At 35.0% G+C, this 20,511-nt stretch overlaps 1 protein-coding gene across 1 annotated transcript in view; it reads right to left on the bottom strand.

The window, feature by feature from the left end:
• Positions 1 to 2,535: 2,535 nt before the first annotated feature.
• LOC138715279 (zinc finger protein 774-like) overlaps positions 2,536 to 20,511 on the bottom strand; it is a 41,604-nt gene continuing 23,628 nt past the window's right edge. Inside the window, exons 7-8 of the mRNA XM_069848029.1 lie at positions 19,678 to 20,041; positions 2,536 to 10,015 (exon numbers count right to left, since the gene is read on the bottom strand). Of these exons, the coding sequence (XP_069704130.1) occupies positions 9,866 to 10,015; positions 19,678 to 20,041 (514 nt within the window). The 3' untranslated portion in view covers positions 2,536 to 9,865. The remainder of the gene's footprint in view (positions 10,016 to 19,677; positions 20,042 to 20,511) is intronic.

Genomic DNA, 20,511 nt, shown 5'->3' with positions numbered 1-20,511 from the left:
CTTTTATTGAGTGATATTAATAGAGCATTTTAGTTATTTCTGCTGTTTGAGATGAAGGTGTGTGTTTAGAGACTATTGATAGAATAGCTGCTTTGGAGTCTGACAATATAACTGCATTCTTAAATTTATTGATGTGGCATAGAAGATTCCTAAGACTTTCACTTACTGCAATGATTTCTCCATCAAAATTTGTTGTTCCATTTCCAAGAGATCTATAAAGTGAGAAGAGACAGCATGTAACACCTGCACCGCCACCTTGTTCTCTGGAGATCAAGGATCCGTCGGTATATAAATGAAGCCAGTTTTGTGGAGAGTACCTAATATTAATTGTCTCTAAAGACAATTGTTTCATTATTTCAGTGTTTACTTCTGATTTCAGTATTTCTTCTGTTAAATTTAGATTATATTCTATATTTAATAGAGTTAAAGGGTTTGGTTTAATTTGTAAGTTTTCTTTTAAATTCGGGATATTGATTTTCTGTTTTAATTCTTGAACCATGGACATGAAACTTTGATGAATTTGAGGGACGTAGGATATGATGGTAGAGACTGGATTAATATTGCTCAGGATAAGGACCAATGGCAGGCTTATGTGAAGGCAGCAATGACCCTCCAGGTTCTCAGAGGACACTTTCATACAAGATTTAAAAAGTCTACCTTCATTTATAGAACACTTATCATGAAATTATTCAGGAGTAATCGAGAAAAAGAATTAATTTTAAAATGTCGCACAAAAATTACAAGAAATAATCAATAATTTCTTGACACAAGCTCTTGCATCACAATTTATTTTAATATGGTTTAACAATAACGCTATAAGTAATTATTATTTGGAATAGGTAGTACAAGCACAAAAAGAAAGGAAAAAGATCAATTTATGTGAAACATATATAGTATGTTACAAATATATTTAGAAAATAATAAGACCATGTAATGACCAGAAGGAAAGACAGTATGAATGAAAAATTTGCTTAAGTCTCGCATCTATAAATTATACACATTTTTATAATATATACTATATTTAGACATAAATATACATATATACATTTACATGCGATGATTAATATTGAATATAGCATTACAAAAGAATCAATAAATAATTAATACAGTTAATATTTTGTGCTGTTTGCTACATATGTCTGCCATGTTCACTCTTGTAACATCTTTTTAAGAAAACTTTAGCAAGTCAATAACATTACGGACATAATATCATAGCTAATGGGAGCTCTGAAAAATTAAGTTAATGTAGAACCACCAATAAAATTCTCCTTGCAATCACCAATTTATTAACTTAAATCGTTTATATTTTATACCTTGTTTATATATATTGTTACAAATACTATAAAATGTAGTTATTCAGTTTTGTTACTAACCATAGGTGCATCATAATATTTCCTGCATTAGCTTTTCTGATCTGTGCACCGGGTTGCTCTAATACAAACTTCTATCTTACAACTCAACCAAAGTTTCTCACTATATGTAACTTGAACTATCAACAGTAAGTGCTCTACTGAGCTGTTGCCTCTTAGATTTGTTATTTCCTGTAAATCTGCTAAACTCCCAATTGTAGGGAGTCTAGTTGTTGGTACAAACCAAATGCACAAGAGAGGACACTAAAATACTGCTTAAATATGCATTGTGACTTAAAGTAGTAACTTTGCTTAGATTCAAGCAGTAGTGCAACCAGAAATTTGTTGTTATAGAGAGGGAAAGGTCTAACTTCTTTGCATACAGTCAAGCATGTTACTTGACCGGGAGCTTAAATAAGAAACACTTTCTTGATTTATGTAAATAACTGTAATGTTAAATTCAAATAATAATTGTATGGAATATGTATTATATCGATGGCTGAGAACCAGATTGTTCTAAGTCCAACTTTTTATAAGATAGAAATCTGTGTTTCATTGTGTTCCACTTATTGTCTGTATATATGAATCGAACAAAATTATAAATATTCCTCTCCATAAAGTTGCTGTGAAGCTATTCCAAATTGTTTCATGAAGCTTTAAATGTCAGGAGCTTAAAATAGCTCTCCTGAAAAAAAAAAAATAGTAAAATGGACATGGAACAGTCTGGTTGTGGGCCATTGATATGTCTTTCTCGTGTTAAATTTTACCATATCTGGTTAACATGTTTCAGCCTGTTATGGGCCATCTTCAGAATTGGTTGGTGCTGGTCTTGGCGCCTTTTGTTTGGTTTCCTGTGAGAGTGTGTTTGTGTAGTATAATGTGGAGTCAAAGAATGTATGTGTTCTGAAATTGAGTAGTGTGTTGAGAATTTCATTTGGATGTGTTTTTGTGTGTCTATATATTTCGTATTGTTCTAGTGTGTTTAGTTTCTGGCTTTTTGGTTGAATATGTAAAATTTCCATGTCTGTGTTTATGTCTCTGTAGGTGTGGTTAGCACCTGTGATGTGTGTTGCATATATGGAAGGGTTTTGTAGTTTTGTTATGGCTGTGATGTGTTATTTGTAACATGTTTGAAATGATCTGCCTGTCTGTCCTATGTAGAAGTTGTTGCAGGTGTTGCATTTGAGTTTGTATATGCCTATGTGGTTGTATTTATTAGTTTGTTTGTGTGTTGAGATGTTTTTGTAGGGTATTATTTGTTCTGTAGTGTTGAAAGTTGTGTAATCAAGATGCATAATAACTTGTAATCAACAAAACTGGCAAACTAAATGAATTAATAGTAATGACAAATGTAATTTTTATAGAATAATAAAAATGTGATTAAATATAATAATTCTCTGTTTAAACAGGAATAATTCTGGAATAAAATAATGACATAATGCAATATATTTATACTTTAATGCCAAGTCTTCTCGGTTTCTTAGCTCTTTCGTCTACAATCTTTATTATAAGGTCTTAATGATGTATACAGAGCCAGTCCATTCAGTCTGTTTTCTCCTGTAGAATTTCTCAGGTAAGTTTTAAAAAAATATAAGATGAAGAATGACTGCAAGTTGTAACTGGTAGTGTTGCCATTATCTGCAAGAGCTTTCTTATTGCTGGTATAGTATGCCACATTTTTATGTCATTTTATTGAGGAGCATTGATTCAAAACACATTTTCTCCATTGAAGAATTTTTTCAGGAAACTGTTTTTTCTTTATTATCTTGAAACTGCAACAGAAAAAAAAAATGATGGATCATGGAAAGAAATTAATCTGTAATTTATCTGATTTGAACCCGGAACTTTTCGAATGTAAATACATGCAGAATGAATGACTCATTGTCAATAGTAATAGGCAACAGCAGACTTCATCACGCATGCGCAAGGAGGAAACAAGCTCTGTGCGCTGCATGTAATAAAGAATTTGCACTTTGATACAAACACACTGGCGGAGAAAACTCTTTCTGAACCAGTCTGCTGTTTTCCATATCATATTATCAGTCAATCAAAGGACATTATGGAGCATGTCGACTCCATGTCGATTTCACAAATCGCTTCCACTCTGTTCTGTCTTTTATTAGTTCCTCCCAGTTGATAATTCCCACTTCCATGCATTCCTTCTGAATTTCATCTTTCCATCTACTTCGAGGTCTTCACAATGGCCTTGTATTGTTAAAGATGTTCATATATATTCATTTTGCGCTACTGGTGTCATTGGTACAAATAACATGTTCTGCCCAATTTAATCTTTTAGTCCATATTACATCTAAAATTGACAGTTAATTATAAAGTTTATGAATACCATTATATCGAATTTTCCACTTGTTTTCAAGTGGATCAAAAATTGGACCAAAAATTTTTCTCATCACTTTGTTTTCAAAAACCATTAATTTGTGTTTTTCCTTTTAGTTAAGCTCCATTGGGTACAGGTTGGATTAGTGTTTTGTACAAAATGATTTTTAAATTTCTGGTTAAAAAATGGGAAGGTACGGTAATAATTTGTGAACAGCATAAAAAGTTTTGTTTGCATTATATAGTCTGTTAAGTATTTCATATTTTCTGCCATTAGAATTGTCTATCAAAACACCAGGATATTTGAACTGTTTCAAAAGTATGATTTTTTTTTTAAAGCTGTTATTGGGGATCCTTTTTGTTTTAGTGATTACCATATATTTTGTTTTTGGGCCGGTAGGAAACTAATGGCGTCGATGTCACCGTCTGAGGTAACATTCATTGGTCCGAACATTCCAGTCCATCCCCATGTATACAGCAATGGCCACATCTGCCTGTCGATCCTCACAGAGGATTGGTCACCTGCGCTCTCTGTCCAGTCAGTGTGCCTCAGTATTGTTTCCATGCTCAGCAGTTGCAAGGAGAAGAAAAGGCCTCCTGACAACTCATTCTATGTAAAAACTTGCAATAAAAATCCAAAGAAGACTAAATGGTGGTATCACGATGACTCAGTATAGGATCAGCTGTGATTTAATGAGTGAGAACTCAACAGACACTTAACCAGCCATTTTAACATTATGTAATGAAAGACGATCCGGTTTTATGTTTCACACTTTATTCCACCCATTGTTTAGTGTGCGAACACGATCACTGTGTGGTGCATCGCAGTCGACCAAAGAACATCACCCAGTGCCTGTATATTGTGTTGAAATTATTGATGTGTACATACCAGGACGATATGCCACTAATTTATATTGTAATTAAAACTCTTGCTTTACTCGACATTAACAACCTTTGTGGCTGAGGTCTGATTCCAATGCTGCAAGAAATGACTTCTTCTATTATTATTATTTTTTTTTTTTTCTGTTGTTGAAATTGTGGAGAGATGTGTATAATTTCCGCATTTAATTCCAAGAATTAGCAGCTAGATCTTGTGACACTTCATATACAGTTGTGGACAATGAGTTAGGCACCACATTCCAATAAAAGCAACTGCAATGTAGAAACTGTACCACCTTTCCTTTCCCTACAAGTCACTTTTGTTTCTTGCCACCTTTGTTTTTGTGGAGTGTACGACATGTATTTGCCAAATTTAACCTCCTGTTACTGAAACCCATACACTGCACTGCTGAATACATGTCCTTAATCTGCTCCCACAAAAAGAAATTGAAAGATGTTTAAAAAGTAGTGTCATATCTTGTACAGGTTAGTATAAAAGAAAGATTGAGTACTCAGTCATATTGTTTCAAATGGAAGTTCAAGGTGTAAAATGAAGAATATGAGAGTCAAACTGTAAATTGTCAAAGGTTGCCAAATTATTGACAGGTCGTCTTGGTAATGAGGTGCAAGCTGTGTGACAAAGTCAAGATCGCTTTTGTTTATCCTGTTCTTTCTTTTTGTCGTGTATTTTATTTTCAAACAATTATCTTTGTTATTTATTTATGAACTTGTTTGTAGGTATATGATAATCACTGTAAGGAAGGAGATACAGGTTTTTAAAGGTTAAATAATGCGATTTTCAATTTATTTCATACTTTAGATTGTACTTTTCTCCTCCTATCATTCGAGGAATTCTGTGGATATATGCCTTATTTAAGGAGTTAGGAAAAAAAAGTGTGGTTCCTTCACTTAAGGCTTCTTCACTCAGTATGTTTATCCCTTAAATTTATTTTTCAATACCTTTCCCCTAATAACTCAAAACGTTTTTGAGATACTGCAATGAAATTTTGCATACAAGTGTAATTCATATTTGTGAACGATCCTTAGCTGATTAATTGGTTTTAACTTGTGTAGTTAATTAAACAAATATTTTGTCATAAAAACTACAGAAAAAATTCTCTTTGCATTATGAAATTTAAAAAACTTTTTTTTTTCCTTTCTTTTAGATATTTCAAATATTTAGCTAGGGGTTGTTATATGATATTTATGAAGTAAATGTAAATAAAAACAGAATCACTAAATATAATAATGATATTTCAGCCATTCTTTTCTAACAGAGACACCTCATACCAAAAGAGTAAAATTATTTACTCTGGTATGAAAATAAGACAACAGTGCATAGCTTAATATGTTATCAAATTTTTGTAAATCATTAATTTTTCTTGTAAAATAAAGTAAAAACATGTTTTACATGTTACTTGTCACATCTGTTACAAATCCATGTCACATCTGTTACAAAGAATAACTTTTTTTATTAAAATAAACAATCATGGAACTTATCAACACAGATGGTTAATGTCATTCTTTAGATACCAGTAAAACATTTTTAAAATATAACTTATTCTGAAGGATTAACAGATTTTCAAGCCAATATAAATTAAGAGTTCAGGTGGCTGATTTTTTGTCACATCCATTACAGCGCAAAAAAAAAAAAAAAAAAAAAAAAAGAATAAAATGAGAAATCTTCAAAGCAACAATGATGAAAATTCACACGAGTGTAAGAAAAACCGCAATGTGACGAGGTGAGAATGGAACTTATAAAATTTATATTTACATTTTTGAAAACTAACTTTTAAAACTGTGTACATATCATCTATTACAAAAGAATGGCTCATTGGTAGAAGTTATCAGGGATATGATATGATATATGACAGAGCTACCCAGGAACTGTACCCGACCTAGGCTCAATTCTGCAGTGCTCGGGGGGGGGGGTGACGTGGGTCAGTTTCCGCAGGCCTTTTTTTTGGTGATTTGTTGACAGCTTACACTGGTTTATGTCGATTTGACTTTTTTCTGTATGAATTATTGTAATGGGAGAAATACTTATGTATGTTCCGTAAGTTGTCAATGAATTATCAAGGGGGGTTTGTGGGGGCTGACTTGTGTCACTTTTCCCAGGCACTGCAGAATTATTCCCCTTATATCCAGATGATTCAAGTGGGTTGACGGAATGACAGAGCCCAGCATTGAGTGCACATTTTTTGTGTGATATGTAAAGGCAGGTTGTATAATACACGTCAATAATACCAGCCTCATGGTCTAGTGGTCAGAGCTTCTGGCTATAGTTCATGAGGTCCCGGGTTCGATTCCTGGTTAGAGCACAGGAATTTTTCCTTAAAGGGGATTATTCCTGTGTTCGTCCATGGTCTGGAATTTAGGTTAAGTTTAGATTTAAGACCTCTCCCAGCACTACATTATCATAATCATCCTAACACATCATCGGGGTAATGTAACTCCGCCTTCCAGGCGCCCCAACCTCAGAAGTGGGTTACAACTAAGCCACGGCCAGGAGAGAGGACCAGAAATGTCGAAAAGACAACCTGGTGGCATTGGATAAAAAAAAAATATATTTTGTTTTACTCTCGTTAATATTTAATCCAATGTTTGGTGGTTTTTCTATTCAATAAATAGCTGTATTATTTCGAGCTCATTCCTTCCTATTAATAATAAATTATCAGCATATATACAAAAACTTTATGGTGAACACAATAATTCCACAATTCATGACTCTTCATAGAGCTGCAGCATTAAGAAAAGGAAAATAATATTATGTACTTTATTGGCACTAGATTAAATACTTCTGCTCTTTACATACATATTCTTGGCCTTTGTAAAGCTATTGAAGCTCTTATTTCTTATTTTGCCCATCACAGATTTCTGCATTCTTGAGAGATGTTGGTCAGTAATTCTGTCCATTTCAGGTTTTTTTTTGTCATAAATGACTATGACTAGAGACACCCAATTTTAGCAAATGATTTTTTGACAAATTTCCGTTAATTGAGTCGAAGAGTTAAAATTGTTATAGGTATGAACGAGACTCGTTCCGTAGACATGTTTTACGACCGCAATTTGTTGCTCACTTTCCCCCTTTTTTTACGAATTTGGCAATTTCTTATGTTATAAGCGATTTTTTTAAGAATATTGCTGAATCGTACATTCATAGGTCATGACATTCCATTATTTTCATTTTCAACAATGAAACATTCAAAATAAATACAAAAACGGGTTTGTCTTTCATGTTTCATCATGTGGAAAGCATGGCTGTTCAGCTGTGAAAAATGTAAATCTGTGTCTTGCGCATGCACAATGCTTAAGTTCATTACACACTAAGAAAATAAGAAAAAATGTGTAGAAGATATTTACCACATCTTCAGCAAGAGTATGTAATGAAAACTAAGGAATAATGTATTTTGATAATTTGGCAGCCAAGCGGCCTGTCATACTGTGCAATTCAACATAGGCCCAATGTTTTTCATATTCACATAACACTTTTCTCCATCTAGTAACTGGCCTTATTAATACTGCGGAAACCTGTAGGAGAATGAGTGCTTTATTACAAATTTTTAAAAGTGATTTCCATTTCCTCCATGATTTAAATACCAATTTTTTTTTTTTTATGATTTACATATTTAAATAACTTTTTTCACGATTTACATATTTAAATAAACGCTTTTTTCAAGAATTTCAGTAACTTTGTTTACAGACTTTGATGTATTTTATTCACTGTTTTGCGGTGTCCCTAGCTATGACAAAACACACTTAGTTCACTTTCCTTTCAAAGGAAGTTATGCTAATAATTTTTGGTTTCCCTTAAAAAAAAATTTCTAGAGCTATAATGAAAACTTTTAAATGTAGAACTATGTTTGGGGCTGCATAGTAAATGAAAGTCGTTAAGTATTGTAGATTTTACTTTATTTTGTTCTGTTACTTTTAATTACAGTTTCTACCAGTTGGTAGAGCAGCTGGCTACGGACTGGAAGGTCCGGGGTTCGATCCCAGGTGGTGACAGGATTTTTTCTCGTTGCCAAACTTTCAAAACGGCCCCGAGGTTCACTCAGCCTCCTATAAAATTGAGTACCGGGTCTTTCCCGGGGGTAAAAGGCGGTATGAGCGTGGTGCCGACCACACCACCTCATTCTAGTGCTGAGGTCATGGAAAGCATGGGGCTCTACCTCCATGCCCCCCAAGTGCCTTCATGGCATGTTACGGGGATACCTTTTTACCTTTTACAGATATAGGTAGAATTAATTCATTTGACCGAGAATTGTGGGCAATGATAGGAGAAGTATGAAATGTGATGTGTGCATCTGAGTCCTTCCAAATATCTTACAAAGATTATATCTATACAAGATATGCCGAGAGTAGTTGTATCAAGTTGTAGCCCAAACATATCTCTCATGAAGTTCAGAAACTGTCAGTTCTCATTTACTGTCAAGTCCAAGTTGAAATTGCCCAGGAGTATGAAAGATATTTCTGATTCCTTGTATCCATCGGCCACCCCTCTTTTTTTTTTCTCTTTGTACGGAGAAGGTACCCGAAGGCTTACACAGCAGCCTGAGGTTTATTGTGCTTATCACTCCTATTCTTGTGAATGATTGGTTGCTACTTTCACCCATAACTCTTGTAATTTAACTCGAAGATAAATTGTATTTTTATCCACTGACAACACTGCCTTTAAGCTACAGAACGAGTTACTGCTCACTTCCGTATCTCAAGTCGCACTGTTGCCATTAGCCCCAACTCTCATCGTGGTACTGCAAAGAGATCATTAAAGACGGACTTTTCACCAAGCTCCCTCTCACCCCTAACATATCTAGTCAACTGGTTTACATATTGTTAAGAGGCAACAACTGTCCTCTATCAAATTGTAAAAAAATCATTAACATACCCCTTATAATTTCTGTGCAGTAAATGTTTCAAATTTTGCACTTTTTGGGACATCTGAAACTCTGTATGTACTTCTTCACTCACACTTGGAGAAGGACGTAGTTCTACTTATCACATACAAAATTCTCAAACATGGCCAATGTATTATGTACCTATATTTCCTACTTTCAGTTTGAGAGGATTGTATCCTCAATGGTGCCCTTTGGTATCTAAAAGTAGCAACAAGCAATACCTCAGTAACACTGCTCTTGTGAGATTAATGCTTCCAAAGATCTTTGTGAACATGACAGGAAATGCAAAGTAAAAACTAAAAATTCATCATCCCTATAATGTGTTTAACCATGATATTTGGGTCCTTTTAGACAAACACAAAAATCATGATTTTTTTAATTAATAAATTATTTTTCTCTCTTCACTTATAAACTGGACATTTCCCGCAATTTAATCTCTCTCTCTTTGGAATGCATCCTCTTCTTATGAGAATAATAATTGCCACTGCTTGCAAAAGTTCGTAAACAGTGTGGACACTGATATGGCTTCTCTCCTGTATGTTGTACGACGTGAGTCTGGAAAAAAAAAGTTACATTTCTGCAATTAGTATAATTTTAAACACTCCTTAAATTTCAGGGAAATGCCATTTTAAACAGATATGAACAAGGTAATTAAGATCTCCAAATACGAGTCAAATTCAAGTCATTAATTCAAGCAATTCATGCAATATGCTCAAACACCACAAAAAATCAGAGAAAATAAAGGATTGCTACAACATGTTAGTTCAACTTCAAAATCTTAACAAAACAATTCACATACAGTGGGTCCCAGCACACTGTAGGATCGAGGGCAACAAACTGGTAGATACACTTGCCAAGAAAGGCACAACAATACAGCAAATGAAAACGACAAATTTTCCAACGACTTCAGTAAAGCGCCTGATCAATTCTAAATTTTCACACTTTTATATTGAGGAAACAAAAATACATGCCGAAAACAAAAAAATGGAACACCCTAATCTTGAACCCAGAAGTAATCCCACAAGCACCACGGAAAACTGCAGTTGCAGCCTTCAGGCTGCTTACAGGCCACGATTGCTTGGCAAGCCACTTACATAAACTACAAATTCTAAATTCACCATTGTGTTCCCTGTGCAATAGTCAAAAGGAGATCTATATTATTTTAATGTACCGAAGTACATATGTATGATATTTCCATGCAGATATTCTGCATCATCATATGATGAAAGAGTAATGGAACGGAGAAAAATTCTCTCCGGCACCGGGATTTGAACCCGGGTTTTCAGCTCTACGTGCTGATGCTTTATCCACTAAGCCACACCGGATACCACCCTGGCGTCAGACAGAATTGTCTCAGATTAAGCTCCAACTCTTGGGTTCCCTCTAGTGGCCGCCCTCTGCACTACGTCATAGATGTCTATGAACGTAGGACCGAAGTCCACACATGTGCTGAGGTGCACTCATTATGAGTGACTAGTTGGCAGGGATCCGTTCCATTACTCTTTCATCGTATGATGACGCAGAATATCTGCATGGAAATATCATACGTATGTACTTCGGTACATTAAAATAATACATATGATATGCGTAAATCACTTCGTGATTTAAGATGGTGCTTATTCCGTCGGATCCCGGCCAACTAGTCACTCATAACGAGTGCACCTCAGCACATGTGTGGACTTCGGTCCTACGTTCATAGACATCTATGACGTAGTGCAGAGGGCGGCCACTAGAGGGAACCCAAGAGTTGGAGCTTAATCTGAGACAATTCTGTCCGACGCCGGGGTGGTATTCGGTGTGGCTTAGTGGATAAAGCATCAGCACGTAGAGCTGAAAACCCGGGTTCAAATCCCGGCGCCGGAGAGAATTTTTCTCCGTTCCATTACTCTTTCATCGCAAAAGGAGATGAACGAGAGCCACTTGAAATTCTGCAATGCACTATCTGCAGAAAACACTGTAGCCCAGAAATATTGGAGATCACAAATGCTAATGGCTTCATTGCTAGATGCAGGGTATTGAAACAACAACAACAATCTCCTATCTATTTGGTACAAATAAAGTTCAGTGCAATATTCTTGGAAATTAAAATGTTGTAATTTATAAATGCTTTCTTGAATTTTAATAACATCCTTATTTCAAAACAGATGTTTTAACTGCATTTAATTTCTATATCAATTACTAAATATTACAAAAAAAATTCATCATATGGAAAGTACACAATATTAATAAAGGATAATCACTTTTAAATAATACCTAACAAATGAACTTTCTTAGAGGTGAGTTCTGGCATAAAACTTCTGTGATGTCATATCTATGATACTCCTGCCTGATTGAATAGCAGACAGCACAGTCAGTGAGTGATGGAGTGTTGGATTGTGTCAATTGTAAAAGTGTTAATCTGTGATATTTTAAAAATGCCTCAGTGTTGTGCATTTGATTGTACAGTAAATCTCATCCTGACAAAGACAGAAAGCTCTCTGTCTTTGTCATCACTTTCCTAATGTGGAAAGTCAGCCAAGAGATATAAATCTTGGGAAATTAACACAGACAGAAAAGAAAATTTTAAGCCTTCTAAAACAAGTATACTTACTTACTGGCTTTTAAGGAACCCAGAGGTTCATTGCTGCCCTCACATAAGCCCCTATCCTGAGCAAGATTAATCCATTCTCTATCATCATATCCCACCTCCCTCAAATCCATTTTAATATTATCTTTCCATCTACGTCTCGGCCTCCCTAAAGGTCTTTTTCCCTCCGGCCTCCCAACTAACACTCTGTATGCATTTCTGGATTCACCCATGCGTGCTACATGCCCTGCCCAACTCAAACGTCTGGATTTAATGTTCCTAATTATGTCACGTGAAAAATACAAAGCGTGCAGTTCTGTGTTGTGTATCTTTCTCCATTCTCCTGTAACTTCATCCCTCTTAGCCCCAAATATTTTCCTAAGCACCTTATTCTCAAACATCCTTAACCTATGTTCCTCTCTCAAAGTGAGAGTCCAAGTTTCACAACCATACAGAACAACCGGTAATATAACTGTTTTATAAATTCTAACTTTCAGATTTTTTGACAGCAGACTGGATGATAAAAGCTTCTCAACTGAATAATAACAGGCATTTCCCATATTTATTCTGTGTTTAATTTCCTCCCGAGTATCATTTATATTTGTTACTATTGCTCCAAGATATTTGAACTTCTCCACCTCTTCAAAAGATAAATTTCCAATTTATATATTTCCATTTCGTACAATATTCTCGTCACGAGACATAATCATATACTTTGTCTTTTCGGGATTTACTTCCAAACCTATCTCTTTACTTGCTTCCAGTAAAACTCCTGTGTTTTCCCTAATCGTTTTTGAGGTTGGTTCCTTAAAGCTTTCAATGGGAAGGATTAATGGCTCTCCCTTCTGTATTCGACAGATACCCTTTGGAACCTCATTGGTAATGTAGCACTATGTTCTGGAATTTATCTCAGCAACATTGACTTCGAAACCTTAAAGAATTTTGACAGAACCCTTGGTTTGTATTTCATGTGTACGTCCAAAATTTTATGAAATCAAATGTGATTAGGTAGAGTGTAGAGCCAACAATTGAGGGGTTGGATGCAAGAAAGGCACTTCTCTCAAATGCAAGTTTTGAGAAAATTGATGTTGAAAATTCGAACCGTCATAATGTTACCTATGCACGTCTTTACATTTTGGGTACTCCTGACCTCTATGATCAGAGTATTGAACTACAACTTGGTGGTAATATGCATAACAGATCAGAGAACACAATAAAGCGTTTTACTGAAAAAGGGCACATCCTTTAAAATGCCCTTCTTGCACTCAGCCTCTCAATTACATTTAATTACTTTCACATTCAACAAGAACACATGAATGAATTAAATGAAAAGGAAATGTGGATCACTGGTGATGGACAATATGATTCACCTTTAGTGCCAGATATTGTGTATATAGCATTATGACTTAAAACCAAAAATAATCGACATTTCAATAGTTCAACAAGGTACAATTTGAGGAGGTCTTAGAGAAAGCAGCACATGAAACAATTTAAAATGAACTGACATTAAAATTAAACATGACACTATTTTTGAGTGAAAGAAATAGAGAAATTATAAGACTCATGACGACATGAATTTGATATTTGGCATATGGCAAAGAGTTTGTATGAGAAAATTAAATCAAATTCTAGGCACGGCTCAAGACTTTAGAATGGAAGGACAGTAATATAAAAAATGTATGCTGGTCTTCAAAAACATGTAATGGGGATGCAGAAGAGCTGGTGCAAAGATTTACTTCAGTGTTGCACCATGTCAGCAATATTCATGAACAGGAGGAGGGAAACAAATTCAGTAAGTATGAACATGATTCCTATGTGACAAAAAAAAAAAAAAAAAAAAAAAAAATTTGAACTACAAAAAAATTTGATCGTCACGAAACTCTGAAGAAAATTGTCGTAAATTCTCAATTCTTAGTGGACCTAAACACACTAATCATTTCTGCTATACAAGTATGCTAGAATCTTATCATAATGCGAAAACTTATAAGATAGGTACTGCTTTAGAAGTTGCCAGAAGCATTCCACTGTCTGAGTCGAAGACAAGCATCGAACCCAAACCCCTCAAAACAGACCGCAACCTTCCATAGAAGATCCTCACATAATTCCCCCACATCCAGACAGTATGACACTTACATACGAGTTATCTATAGCAGTTAACATGTTGTGGGGTTGTCAGAAAGCAATAAACCTATCAGGATGTCTGTGTTTACACGTGACTCTGTAAGCCTAAAGATACAAATGGAGTCTTGTTAAACCATACTGTTTCGAACCTAACAAGAATTTTACAGATTCAGATAGATAATGATGGGAAATTGTTACAAGAAATTTGCGGCATAGTAGGAAGACATAATACTGTTTCATGGTGTAAATGTGAACTTTGTACTTTTATGTCAACCCATGTGTTAATGGATGGAATGAGGGAAAAATGGATATACTAGTAAATGAGGTAAGAAAGGGATGGGTGTGAGGGCCTAGACGAATGTTTTGAAATCTAGTAAATGGAAATAGTGTTATGATAGTAAAGAGTAAAGGGGAATAGAGTAATATAGTAAACAGTAAAGAGGAATGATATTAATGTAGGTAGTAAAGAGCAAAGGAGAAAGAGTAAAGGGGAATAGTGTCAAGATAGTAAAAAGTAAAGGAAAATAGTGTTAATATAATAAAGAATTAAGGGGAATAGCGTGAACGTAGTAAAGAATCACGGACAATAGTGTTAATGTAATGTGGTTTGTTTCAATATGTAAATGAAGGTGATAGTTGAGAACAAAAGTGGTGTTTGATCTGTTGAGTGGAAAAAATTCATGATTTTAACAACAGGATCAGAGGAGAGATAAGTAGACGACGAGAAAAAGTAATGAGATGGCAAATAATGTAATGATGAGTTATGGTGTTTCCTAAATGCAGGAATGTGAACGTACACCATGACATGATAGACACTTTTTGACTAATAAATATCATATCATATCATGTCAACCCATAGAAAGAGAGTGCTGTCATGAATTTCAAAATATAAATGAAATCAAAAGGAATGAAAATTGTGTAACTGTAGTTCCTTCAATTCACAGACTAATTCTCACATAGGTGCTTAGCCATAAAAACCAAAACTTCTAATACAAAGCAAGATCTAACAGAACTTTCCAATGTCTAGAACTTGGAGATTAGTAGCATACAAGCAATATTCATAAGTTGGATTAATTCATGGATGGTTCTTGGTCGCAAAAATCGTGTTGTCTCACTGTGTGTTGTTAATATGATAGGAAATAAGTTCCATGAACCTGATGGAAGATATCATGAATTTGACTGCTGAAAATTTTTTATCAGACTAAGTTACTCTGCTTCATTAAAAATGGTGAGTAAATAATGAGCACTGTGTTTTTACCCAGAGACATTCCTAATGAGTGATCAGTCACATTTTTCTAGAAATATTAATTTACCCGACTATATGATCAATGATTGCCTGTAGCAGAACTCAGATTGGTATAGTCCAACTTTTAGATAGGCTACAATAAAAAAAAATGCGGAAAAATAAGACTGATCACTTGTGACAAACCATAAACTATAAGAGTTATGTTGATACATTTAAAGCTTGTTATTAATTGCATTTTGTGAAAATGGAGTATTACTTAAATCGAGGGGTGGAAGACCTATATCTCATGTAATCTTCATTCCATACAAGAAGACTCTGCATTTCAACAAATGCACATGTCCAAACTCTTCTTCCTACTGGCTGGTGGACATAGAACCTTTTCATGGCACCTAGAGCATGAAATTATTTAGTTCCCTGTCTGAAAGCACAATCTGTTATATATTTTCTATGTCTTAATGGGAAATGTGTTGTTTTTTATAAACATGAGAAAGAAATATGATACATGAACTAGTTGAACAACTAATAAAGACCGTCAAGAAAGAAATATAATACATGAAGCAGTTGGAAAACTAATAAAAACTGTCAAGGAAGAAATATGATACACGAGGCAGTTGGAAAACTAATAAATACTGTCAAGAAAAGACGTGATTTATGGGCGGGAATAAGCAGGGACTGTTTGCAATAAGACATACTAAGATGACAAGGAGGTAGTGTAATTTATCTATGACTGCGTCATTACTCACAACACAAACCCAAACATAGAGATGGAACAGTGGTCAGTCAATAGAGATATCTTATGTGAAATTGGATGGCAGGAGCATTCCATGCAGCACAGCATGTTGTATGGCTATATGCTAGAGTTTCTTACATTCACTGGCTCGTTTTTTTTTCTGTGCTTGTCAAAATTATATTTATAATTATTTTGTATAACATAGTATAATTTAATATAATTCAGTATATTCTTATCTCACACCTTAATTTAATTTAGAATAAATAATAGCGTAAACGTGTATAATACTGAGTGATTCCCTTTAAGAGATGGATGAGGAAATCTGCAGTATGCAGAATATAGATACGAGTAAAATGAAGGTTCGTGAATCTAAATGAGAACTTTGAGAGAGACATGGACAAAAAATAAATTAAAAAAAAATAGGAACTTTGTTGAAGATGAATACTGTCACTATATTCATTTGCATTCTATGTACCGTACACGAAAAACAGAATATGCAGCCACCAATGGTGTTTCTTTATAGGGGAGGGACAATCAGGTTTGCCTTCCTCATATTTCTCTAGCTATAAGAAGATCAAATGCAATTTTTAATAGGATGAAATATGATTCCAATAATCTCATGATTATTCTTTGGTTTTGTAGGTTAAGGACATGTAGTTTTGATTATGTAGGATGATTTTGAGAATATGAAGTTAAAACATACCGGTAGTTTTAATAATCAGTCTACACTAAAGGCATTATTCACAAATTAGATTTTTGGGGTCAAGATCCCCTACTTTCTTATTTTATATATAGACCATATTATTTGTAGGCATATACAATTTTTTACTATGGATCTCCCAGATAATCAACATCTCAGTTAATCAAGAATTACCTGTAGGCCTAGTATCATCCCATTGTAAAATGCAGTGGTAAACTTCGGAAACTCATAGAAGTACTGAATATAATCTCGTAAGTTAACATAGTTCACTGTTGAAGTTGTATATGTTTTTGTTACAATTTTTCTTTGCCCTCTCCCAACTCTGGCTGCAGGAATCTATAATGAACACCGATCAATATGAATACCGATCAACTGAATAGACTACAGTGGACTTTATGTTGTCAGCAAACAGCTGGATACATTAAAAAGATTGATTTTCCCTCTCCCAAAATGAAACTATAGCCATCAATTCCTTACTTGAAGTAGTTCTTTTTGTTTAATAGCTAGCACTATTAATTAGTTATATTTTTTTTAAGATTCAAAGCATATATTCAGATGGAAATAAATGTGCCTCACCCAATGTCGAATGAACCACAAGAGTCCAAGTCATTTCTCAATAATGATGGATATTTGAAAGACCTCTCTGCTTCATTTCAGCCACTTGTGGAACTACCATATAAACCCCATGGACAATTTTGTGTTAAGAAGTGTCAAATCAATGGGATTTAATTAAAAATGTAAAAGTCATTATGCAATGCAGGCTTCAAATTACTTGAAATATTATTTGTTTTATATATAAAATGTGTTGTTCAGACAGCTGATTTATTGGTGCTGTCTGCTGTGAATCAGAATACACGAAGAACAAGCAATATCTTATCAAAGTGACATTGAGTGATAACGGCATTGATGCAGCAGCACATCAATGTGTGGTGGGAGCAGGTCTGAGCTAGCTGTAAGCTCTTTTGGGAACTGACTGATGGCAAAAAGCTTTCCTGGTTGTTACATAGAGGAACACAACAAGAATTTGGCATATAAAGCTTTTTTTAAGAGTATTTAATATACCAATACACTACGTAAATCCTCAATTTTTATATACTGGAAAACAAATGCACACAATGAGCATCCCTCAAAGTACACACACGCTATCTGGTGCTAGTTCAAAATATCCCTATTAGTTTCTGTGTGCTCCTTATAGACTGCAGTGCTGGTGTTGTGCTGTGTTAAAATTGCGTGTTGTTAATGTCCTGCACCATACTTAATGGTTTAGACTATACTGACTAAGTCAATTGTCAATAATTCAGGGCTCAAACATCATAAGGTGAAACCCTTTAGAAGAACTGTGTTACCAAGACATTTCATAATGTAACTACATTCTTGTAAAAATCCCGCATACACTCGATGCTTTGTATGTCAGTTTGTTAACCTAAATAATTAGGAATATCTGTGTATCTGTCACTGCTCCACATGTGTTGATGCATGTAAAATTTTCTGGCATGAACAGAGAACCAATTAGCAGTCAGGGCAAGGAAGGATTTTGTTTGTTGGCATGTGGAATCTTCTTGTATGGAATGAAGATTACAGACTTTTGGGATGCAAAGCTGTTAGATCAAGAAATTTCTATGTATAAAATGTCCCTCATTACCTACTAACTACTAAAACCTTTCAGAAAGTAGATGGATATCTTGCAAGCGATTCTGAGACAATGATTAGCAGAGTTTGAATTTTCATGCGGACCAGAAAAGACCAGTTAACTGCTTAGAGCCCTTTCGTGTAGGGATAGGGTTCTATTATGTGTCATAAACCCTTGACATGAAATAACTACTTTTACTTCTCTTCTGAAGTTCTATTAAGGATTTTTTGTCATCCTTGGCTGGGTATAAATCAGTAACTGGTAGAGTTAAATTTTGACATGGGCAAGAAATGGCCAACATATATATTTTGCCTGGGGCCCTTAATTCAGGAACAAGATTTTGTTATGTGCTATAAAACTGTAATAAAGGATACCTGTATAGCTGGTTTTTATTGCCTTCCGAAAAATATTATGATAAGGATATTTATCACCTTAGTTTGATTTTAATTCACGATATTAATAAACATAAAAGTTGGTAAATGTATGTAACAGTCGCATCTGTGGTTCAAGTACTAGTGCACTGGTCTTCCATTCAAACAGTCCAAATTCGATCCCCGCCAGGTTATGATAGAATTTGTGGTGGATAAAGCAGATTTTGCAGACGGTTTTTCTTGGGGTACTTTCATTTTCTTCCATAATTCCACCAACACTTTCCACCTCTCCTTCATTTCATTTATCATCTCCAATAATAGAAATAGGCTGGGGTGAAAAATGTTTTGGAGGTAGTATGGGTTTCCGATGCTGACACAGGAAGGCCTTAGGACTCTGGGCCTCTGGGGCTTATCAGACTATTCATGTAAGGATGGGGTCTGACCCTATCAGGGACTGAGGCAGGGTGGCCCATCTGTCAGCATCAGCTGATCAGGAAGGCTTGGGGCTTCAGGTCCCTGGGTTTATCTGGCTACTCGTCCACAAAATGGGACCTGGCTTTATTAGGGACTGAGACAGAATGGCCCATTTGTCAGTATCGGATTTACAAATGCCACTCAGGACAACTTTCAGACTTGGACAATCATCGCACATATGGGACGAACAATGAGCCAAAGTGTGCCTAAGTGTACCGGCCTGTCCTGGGTCCAACCACTGTAAAGCCAAGCGAAGCTATATATGCAGCCATTTCACCACTATCAATGACTTAATCCAACTGTAGATTTAACATGCATTCTTGTGTAGTTCAAGCTCAGTCATGCTTATGAAGTCATTAGTGCAAAGAAATACACTTGCCTTGAGTCCCTGCTTACGTTTGAATGTCTTCCCGCACACAAGGCACTTGTGTGGTCGCACATCACTGTGAGTTTGCAGATGGAATCGCAGGCTTTTTAACATGTTGTACACCTTGTCACAATGGGGACAGCTGAATAGTTTGTTGCTGTGACACTGCATGTGGGACCGCAGTGTGGTGTGGTTCTTCAACCATTTCTCGCACACATCACACTGTATCTTCTCGTTTATTTCTCCATGTGTGTACAAATGCTCCTTTAGTGCTCTTCGATTTGTAAATGTCTTAGGGCATATATGACACATAGCGTGGCGCACTTTTTCATGCACGTACTTCTTATGAGAAATTAAAGTTGCTGGATTAGCCAATCTTAAAAAAAAAAAAAACGAGCTAGAATTTTTTTATTAGGAATAGTTGTAATACTGTGCATAAGTTACTACACACAACATGGGATATATTACTTTGATAAACGGTATACTTATTATCTGGAAACAAGCAGGCATAAAATGTGAACCACTCAGTACATAGTAGATATCAGTCACTCTATGTTTTAGCTGAGTTGCTATGGGCAAACAAACAGTCTGTTTTCGTTACTGTTAATGAGAAGCCTAGTGAACATGAGTATTAAAGAAAAAATCTATGTCATCAAGATCATAATAATTATATACATTTATATGTTACAATTTACAACATTTCAGTTATTTATTCTAGTATCAATCATATTTCTGTTCGTACTTCATTTGTTAAATCTATTATTCAAAGGACGTAATATGTGAGTGAGTGAGTGAATGAAATCATTTATTCTACGCCTAAATAAAGATATACATTTTCACTTTTCT

Source organism: Periplaneta americana, chromosome 15, assembly GCF_040183065.1.
Source record: "Periplaneta americana isolate PAMFEO1 chromosome 15, P.americana_PAMFEO1_priV1, whole genome shotgun sequence".
NCBI lineage: Eukaryota > Metazoa > Arthropoda > Insecta > Blattodea > Blattidae > Periplaneta > Periplaneta americana.
This window is presented reverse-complemented; position numbering and strand designations above follow the sequence as displayed.